Source organism: Platalea leucorodia, assembly GCF_965183815.1.
Source record: "Platalea leucorodia genome assembly, chromosome: 6".
Classification (NCBI taxonomy): domain Eukaryota; kingdom Metazoa; phylum Chordata; class Aves; order Pelecaniformes; family Threskiornithidae; genus Platalea; species Platalea leucorodia.
The window spans coordinates 7,234,735-7,243,868 of record NC_138828.1 but is presented as its reverse complement, the minus strand read 5'-3'; the positions used below and the strand labels follow the sequence as shown (position 1 = coordinate 7,243,868).

Genomic DNA, 9,134 nt, shown 5'->3' with positions numbered 1-9,134 from the left:
TTACAAACAAAAATGTGTCTTGTGCTCACTACTGAGGTATTTTTTTATACAGTCAAAACACATTAACTTAGTCCAAACAACTAAAAACCTTAAAGAAAATGACAGAATTTCGTAAGAACCCTAGAGAAAAGCTGACAACCCAGTGCTCAGCAGCTCACCTCCGCAGTCGTAACTCCTGTTTGAAATTAGTTGCTCTCAAGAATAAAGACAAAAGATACAGTGCCAGAAAACGTGTCAAACTGCACAAATACTACATATCGTGAGCTACAATAGCTACTAGGACTTCTGTATGACCATACATATTAAATGTTTGTACTTATTTAAAAACCGGAAAATGAAGACCAAGATCTCCAGGAGCTGGGATCACACTGCTAATTAACACCAGTTTAATGGTCAGCGGACAAAGAGACACTAATAAAAAGAATTATAGTAATGGACTGTATTTAATCCAAGCAAAAGCATGTTCTAACCAACTTTGAACAGATTCACTCCCCCCTCGGATTACATGATCAGAACACGTGAAGTTGGTTTCCACATGCAGTTTTCTATGCAATGGCGGGTGAAGTAGTTACCCGCCCAGCCTTGCTCATCCTGAATGCTACAAAACTTCAAACCACAGTGGCGTGCAAACCCCGAATTTATTCCACACAGCTTCAGCAGCTAAATTCACTGAGCAGAAGAACCACGTTTCACGTAACGTTAGAGACTTCTGGGCAGCAGGGGGAGTATTTGGCTCAGAACTACACTCAAAATGAAGAAACCTATGGATTTTAAACACTGCACATAGCATTCCAAAGCCATCCGCCAACAGATCCCTGAACCAGAAAAGAAAAACAATTCAGCAATACTATGCAACAGTTCAGTGTCAAATGACTGCTTACTCTCAACTTCAGTACTGTGATACATACCACAAAATGCAGTGGGTTAGGTATCAGTAAGAAAAATCTGTAAATATTTTAAAAAGCAGTGCATTTTCATTATAAGCTGGAGAAAAGTGAAAGGTGCACAAAAAGTAAAAAGAACAGCGTTAAGATATACAGCAATAGAAAAAATGGTTTAACATCCCAAAACAAAGAATCCTGCTGGAGTTTTTTTAATAACCATTTTAAATTGATGGTATAAAGACTGACGCACCTAAGCTTACACTAACTGTCTTTGCAAAAGATGACAGGTAAAACCACCTTCAGACAGGAAGCCAACTTTCTTCCTGTTGTTTAATCAACAATTACTAAAATGAGAATGTTTCTTTCTTCTTCACTTAAATAATGTCACAGGATTTGTGGAAGGATAAACATAGAGAGAGAAACAAACAAAATGGTTAAATTATACATCTTTAGAACAACATTTCGCGTGGCAGCAGTATATTCTATGGCATATTCTATGGGGGAGTGGGACAGCGCATGAGGGAAAAAGTGTTTCATGCAGAAAGCACAGAGAGACTGCCAAAAGTGAGTGTGGGCTTCTCTTACACCAGTGAATGTAGGTAAAATCCCTCCTGCTTTATAAAAATTCCAAAGTGTCATCAGGGGAGGAAAAACAAAAGTAATGATTCTTGCCATACAGGTACAACATATGAAAAAATGTGTAATAAAACCTCTTTTACATGACGCCCCCATCTTTTTCCCCCCCAGAAAGAAGAGTATAAATACACTAAACAGCTTAATGACAATTTATCAGCTCTCATCATATATCACAACTCAAATACTAGCATACAGATAATCAGAACACTGACATGATGTGCAAAGTACTGATCTTCAGCTGTATTTCAGCAGTAATGCTTATGACTGCAGCTTACGGAGCACCTCTATCAACAGAAAAAGAGCACCTTCTTAAAACTTTAATAAGAGATTTAGAACTCCTGGAAAAAAGCAAGGATGTAAGTGGTTGATTTTCTTTTATTACAAGATCCTTTTCTATTTATCTTTTATATTTATTTTTTCTATGTATTTTTTCAGAAAAATTAACTTTTTCTCCCCTTTGTCTACAGAAGATTCAGCTTGAGCTTTACACACCAGATGACAAGCAGGTGAGTTTAAATTTTCTGTTTTCAGAAGAATTTCTAAGGTATGGCTACTTTTAAATGATATATTATTGAGTTACACCAGAACAATTCGCTTAGCAGAAAGGCAGATACAAAAGACAAATCTGAACAGTTTGAATTCAGTGTAGGGAGTACAGTTTCTTACAGACACTTCTGGTTTTGATTTGTATTCTCAAACATTAACAGGGTGATGTACAACATTACCTCATTGTTCTGTGCAATATGTAACACAAAATGAATCCTCCCTATTCATCCTGCTTAATACATGGTTGAATTCACAGGGAAAAAAATCTTTTATGAATAATTTAAACATTGTATAAGATTTGCAGGAGGAATACTGTTGTACTAACATTAACACAAGAACAATTTTGAGAATGAAACTAGTCTTAGATTATCTATATGAAATATCTATATGAAATTGCCTATATTTTATCTAAATTAGATGCAGAGCCTCTAGTAGGTTCTGTTGGGAGAAGTAATAAGTCTTCTGTAACCCACCAATGATGACACTTGGTTATGCTCTACCTAGTTCTTTTCAGGAACAAAACTTTACCAAGCCATTCTGGATGTATTAGCTATATATTCATGTTTTCTTATTTTTATTATTTTAATTAATACCTAAGACTTAGTTCCACAAGAATACTATCATTGTGGTTGCTTCTTTCTAAAAAAAATTGCACATCAGAGTGCAGATAGTATTCTTAATTCTAAGTACAGCTTTACCACAGACTATCCATCATTGACAGACTGCTGATCTGTACTACTTTTTAATTCAGTGTCCAAGTATACCAACGAAGAGGAGCATCAAGTTATTTAGTACTGCGAAATAGTTAAAAATCTTTACACAAGTTATCTGTTAACTACTTTGAATCTCCAATTAAGTTTTTAATCCAGAAGAATTCTCACTTAACAGTAATTTTGTTTCAGTAAAGATTTAAAGCCAGATTCTGCAACCACTTCCTTATCTGAGTCATTTTTCTCATATGCTGGCAACATCAAGACGTAACTATCTCACAGCTCCAGTGCTTAAACGCAAATGTATGAGGCTGATTAATAACATACTGTCAGTGAGTGCCCGAAGTAGCTTGTAAGACTGACGCGTAAAGTTATTTATCATATTCAAAAGCCAGATCAGACGCAGACATTAGAGCGACCGAAGTGCATTAACTGAAGATGGCTCTAAAAAAGCCACTGTAAAACTGACAGAAGCTTTGACTACTAACACTTTTGCTAAGACGTGATTTCCACATGACAACCAGAAGTAAGGCTCAGTTTAGGAGCAAATACTACAGCTTCATGTTCCTAAGAGGTATTCCAACACTTCAGGTGTCCTGTAAAGATTACTCACGTTTCAAAAGCTACAATCATCTACCGCAGAACTAAGGCCACGTGTAACATCTTACAATATGACTTTAAGGGGAACAAATTAATTATATGTTGTAGAAAACAAGAGCCTAATTCCCGATATGAGGACAAAAACAATGGGCAACTGAGATTTTTTAAAATTGAATCGATTGTCCTCAGGAAACAAGTTATATATATATATATATGTATGTATGTATGTATGTATGTATTTACATATATATATAATGATTTTGCTGACTGTTTTAGGAGTGCAGCTCGCGAACTCTACAATGTTACCTGACAGAAATGAGTACCTTGGAGTATGAAATTGAAGATGACGATGTTGATAATCTTCAAAATATCAAGAAGAATCTCCAGAGTCTTATGGTAGGCAATCTTTTAACCTAGTTTAAAAAAAAAAAAAAAAAAAAAAAAAAAAAAAGTGTTTCAGTGTTAGTGAAAAACAATGAAAAATCAGGTGTTTTTACGCCTTAAGGTCTATGTGTTATTATCTCTTGAGAATACAGGATTTTATACAAAAATGTCATAATGTCAAACTATATGACATCTATTTGCATGATAATCCAATACAGTAAAACAGCTTTGAGCCCTACTAGTTATACAAGTCAACATTTAAAAAAATATGACATTTCTTTTCTTTACTGAATCATGCAAGGCATCTTACACTGACAAAAAACTTGCTTTTAGGAGCATAACAATTATTTACACAAGCAATGGCTTCAAAAACCATGCCATAAATTTACGACTATAAAGAACCCAGCAATGAATGTAGTATACTGTGATACACTACATAACCAAATTCCATGGCTAAGAGATCCTTGTATCAATTTAGAAATCCTCTTCAGGCTAGAATTCTAAGATTCGCCTCTGCTGCAGTATTTATCATAAAGAGTGAATGTGTTTAGCCTGTAGTATTTTTACATTTACAAAAATCTCCTTTATATGCAGCTGCTTCATCATATCATCCCTTAACATTTACCAGTTGAAAAAAGCCCATCCCCTGAAATATTAAGGGTTCTTTTTTCTTAAAAGAAAAACTTAGCATACAGAAGTTGATGTATTATTACTAAAACTAGCTGACAATAGAGCTATCACTAATCAACAAAAATATCTGTATTGCAGGACCTAATTCCCCTAGGAACTGGATGCAAGATCTGTGAAGCTAATGAGAAGAGAGAGTTTCCTGAATTTCACAAAGAACTGAGCAACTTTCTGAGATCTATGCTAAAATAATCAGATAACCATTTTTATTTTTACTGCTACATTATTTATTTAAGTATTTAATTATGACTAATTTATATATTTTGCCCTGTGGCTTATTAGCTTGCTGTCCATTCTGGGACCACTCTATGTTCGTAGTCTGGGTGATAAGACAGTCTGTTCTAAGATCACATTTGATCCTTTCTGTAAGCCCTACGGGCTCAAAATGTACTTTGGAAAACTAACTGGTTCTCACTTTGTCAATAAACTTAGAGAGACAACTATTTATTGAAAAAACTATTAAAAATTACTTGTGGATGATATTTAATAAAATTTCAGTAACATATGAAAGTCATGTCTAGAGTCTTCTTTGTTTAATGATACTGTCTTTTTCACTGGCGACTTACTGCTCTGCCTTTTTTTTTTTTTTTAAAAAAAAACACAATTAAAAAAAATAAAATACCTTTACCAGTATACAACCGTACAGGTACCAGACTCACAAGAAGACACCTCCAGATAACCTTCTTAAAGCGATATAAAACACCAGTTTATGCTGGCATACAGCCAAAGCTATAGAAGTAACAGTACTGAGTTGCTTCCCCCAAAAAAGAAACCCAAAACCTCAAGCTTTTTTTGTGAGCTGTCCTACTTAGCTATACAGGCTTTCTGCTATATTTTTTGCAGGATACATTTTTCTTGTTGGTGTAAGCAAAACATGTAGTTCTCAAGAATCTTCAGAGACAGGGAAACATTATTAAAACAATAACACACCTGAAATAATAACTCTGCAGGTAACTGAGGTACCAATGTCCCAGAACACTTAGATGGCCAGTTCTTTCCAGCAACAACTGACAAAACTGATGATTAATGTATAAATCCATGTGAACATATACTGCCTGAAGTATTCACAAGAATCTTTTTGAGGAACCTCAGAAATGTGCTTACTTCAAATGAAGATGGAGTCAGTCATGTGACAATGTAAGTTTTATGCAGAAAGAAACAACAAAGAAGAGCATCTTTTACAATCCAAAACCACCACTCAATGCTAACAACGCAAGCTATAATTGATGAAAGTAAGCCTACTACAACAGTTATCAGCCTATCGTTTAGTCTTTGATGTGTTTTGCTGGTGGGTGTGGTATGGAGTATTTCAAGTTATACTTAAAAACAGACTAACAATGGAAAAAACAGCAGTTTTCTTGTATGCTGCAAAGAGAAAACAGGCGTTAATGATAGCTTTCTGCCAAAACTGGGAAAATACTTACCGCGCTACTATCTGTTGCTCTACTTATCTTCTCTTCCCACAGTGAAGGAGTGCTCTGTCCCCACCCACAAGGACTCGGAAAAGCAAAGTACTGTCAGTCATCCCAGCCACAAACAGATCAGCTCCACCCTCTTCTCAAATCAGATGCCTTCCAAATGACAGCCTGTAATAACAGTAATACCTAAATACAGTATGACATAGAAGGTGAGAAAACAGGCAAGAAATTCATTTGTAAAAATTCTTTCTACCTTGTCAATCTTTGTAGAGTAATGCTTCTCTTCACATAGATTCCTTCTTACCTGGTAAATTCTTAAAAGCAGCATGCAAGAATAACAAAATCTCCTTTAAACAAAGTGAGACTATTTAAAGACATAGTAAGCACTGAGCTTGTGAGATTAAGTCAGAGAGAAACCAGTCTTAAAAACACCCATAAGAATGTAAGAATGATATGAATACTACTGACTTCTGACTAGTACTGCCAACTGCAGAGGAATTTTAGTGTGCAGAATCTTGCAAGACCACCTGTAAGTGACCGCAACAATAAAACCAAATAATGCTGAGACTGCCTAGCAGCCACACTAACCTGCAGAGTCAAATCCAGAGACCTCCTCGAACACCTGCTGGACTCCCCATCAGGTCTGTGTCTTAGCGTGGGAAGCTGGTTTAAAGGGGGGGGCTGACTTGTACTGCAATGCTGAGTATTAGGGAGGAAATGGAAATAGAATTAGAGTTCAACAGTAAAGGCACACAGTTTATACGATTTAAGACTCATAATTAAGAGATTTACAGTTGTAAAAACATACTAAATAATGTAATTGTAACTCAGTGGTGTGGTTTTAGATTAGCCACTATTTCATTGAGTTTTTTCACTGGGTGACTTAATAAACATTATAAACTTTTTAATCAGTTGCATCTAAAGCTTCTCATCTACAGCAGAAAGCTGCACCCTGAAGTAACAGCATCACACATAATATGTGGCTTTGCAAACATGCTCCAGCACTAGGCCACGCATGTTTATCTGCATTGCTGGCCCAGCAGCCTTCACTGAGCACAGTTCTGTTAATAAATGAGGCTTCCCTTATCGTTTGCTTAAACATGAGAAACCTCAACTCCGAAGATTTGGTAAAACCTACCTTGGGGGCAATCCATGCAGCCGGACATCCCACGTGGAATAACCAAGACCTTTTCTATGTCCCTAAACAGAAAGCGTTAGATAAGGTAGGAAGTCAAACACTTCAGAAAGCAAGAAATGATGGTAGAGAGACACTTACCCATGCATTCATAAGGAAAGATAGAAGCCATAGCTCACTATCAATTTCATAAATGAAACGCATGCAGTGTGAAAGCATATACACATCATCTTTTGGTTTTTAGGTCTGCACAAACCACTTTGGAGTTGGGCTGCCGTATTCTGCGACAGCTGCAGGTTTACAGTCACGGAAAGCTGAAGCTTTGGCTATTCTGGCACTAGTTTTGGGGATTACCACGTGACTTTTGTACAGTAGCTGTGCTCTGCTGTGGATTTTCAAAACATTTTCTGGCTGGCTTGCTCCCCATGTAGCACCTCCAGCAGGCGCTTCCAGACACCTTTTCAGAGAAGTACCTGTTTGACTATTAAGAGTGCCGATAGATACAGCTAGTTGAGGTAGCAGTAGGAGGAAGGCGCTTGTGCTGCACATGCCTGTAGTTATGAAGCCTTTTAGATTCTGATTAACGTTTTAAGTTGATATTTCAGTTTCAGCCATACGTAACTGTATGTTTCCTAAAAAGCACGCAAGATGTTTGCAAAGCATTTTACATGTAGCAGTTGATAGAAGTTATTTATGTTACATTAACAAAATGCACACTGGGAAAGCATGTAAACACACTCATGTCATTCTGCAGAAAATCTAAGGCAAAGGGTAGTGTAAAAAAAACTTAGAATTAAGTATTGCTGCTTTCACACAGTGTTAATTTGCAATACATAGACTTCACATCATAGATGCATGCTTTCTTTTACGTAAGGATCAACAGATCTAAGCAAGGCTGTTAGACTATCACTACATACATTTAAAAGACCTAGTATAATATTACTGAGTGGTTAATGCTGAAGTATTCATTTCACTGAAGTTAAAAATGCCTGCAAATACGTACTCTTCTAAATGACAAGTTTCTTGACTAAATTAGGTTTCAGGGAACAAGTTCTGATCAAAACAATACAAAGACAAAGATTTATAGTCAAGTCACTGTAATTTTGCATTCTCTAAGGGCCACTGAATGACAAAAAGCAGTAACAGAAAGTAAGCATGACAAACAGCAATACTGCAGCAGAATCTTGCAAAAAACTGTTACTGTGGATCCAACATATACAGCGGTGGTCACTACGCTTCTGTGTGCAAAGAGGTCTGCAGACTGCCATGACATAGCACATGGTAAGAGCAGATAACGCTGAGTGTAACATAAAAGGTAAAAGCTTATGCTAAATAAAAATATGCTGTCAGCAAAATGGAGTAGCTAGCATAGCTCCAAAGACAGTGACAAAAATCCGCTCACATTTGTTCAAAGTTTACAGAAGAAAACATGCGATGGGTTTCTTGCTAAAACTTGTACATTTACAACATACGTATTGGATCAATATTAATATGGACTGCAACACTTATCAAGTTTAGTCAATGAATAATCTGGTTTCATTTGACAGAACTAGAACTGTACTTTTGTCCCTGTTTTGCGATACCATCGCTGTAGTCCATTTGGTAGCCCTTTAACTTTTTGTTAAAAAAGAGAAAACATCTAAAGTTTTAAAAATATTGATAAAAATTCTACATACAGCAAATAAACTCTCCGTATGTTTTTGTCTGTCAAACTTGCAACTGATTACAGGTAGGTTCACATACTTAAATAGCAGCTGCAGGATCGGATCCTGTATTTGCCCAAGCTTTATAAATCTTTACAGAAAAAGGGTATTATACTGAAAGCATCTGAAAATGCATAGTGAGGTGAACTTTACTGTACATACCTTTTTGTGTAAGTTGTAAAAAACCTCAGCAGAACCTCTTACAATACTTACGAAAATCAATTTCCCGAGCTCTCTTCTCCTGCATGATCCCACAGCTTTAATATCAAATGAAAATGTATGACGTTGTGACATGTATGTGCCGTGACAGGCATAATGTGTATGTGACATGTGACACACGACATCTATGGGATGACATGTGAGACTTCTGACATGTATCTAACATGACATGTGACATGTATGATACATGTGATGTGTGACATGTATATGCC

The 9,134-nt window shown here is 36.2% G+C and overlaps 1 protein-coding gene across 1 annotated transcript; it reads left to right on the top strand.

Moving 5' to 3' along the window:
* Nucleotides 1-1,735: 1,735 nt before the first annotated feature.
* On the top strand, nt 1,736-4,639 carry LOC309592012 (uncharacterized protein; the record flags this gene model as incomplete). The annotated part of the gene is made up of 4 exons (XM_082315036.1): nt 1,736-1,876; nt 1,988-2,026; nt 3,653-3,772; nt 4,529-4,639. The coding sequence occupies 4 exons, from the start codon at nt 1,736-1,738 to the stop codon at nt 4,637-4,639; spliced, it is 411 nt and encodes a 136-aa protein (XP_082171162.1).
* Nucleotides 4,640-9,134: the final 4,495 nt, after the last annotated feature.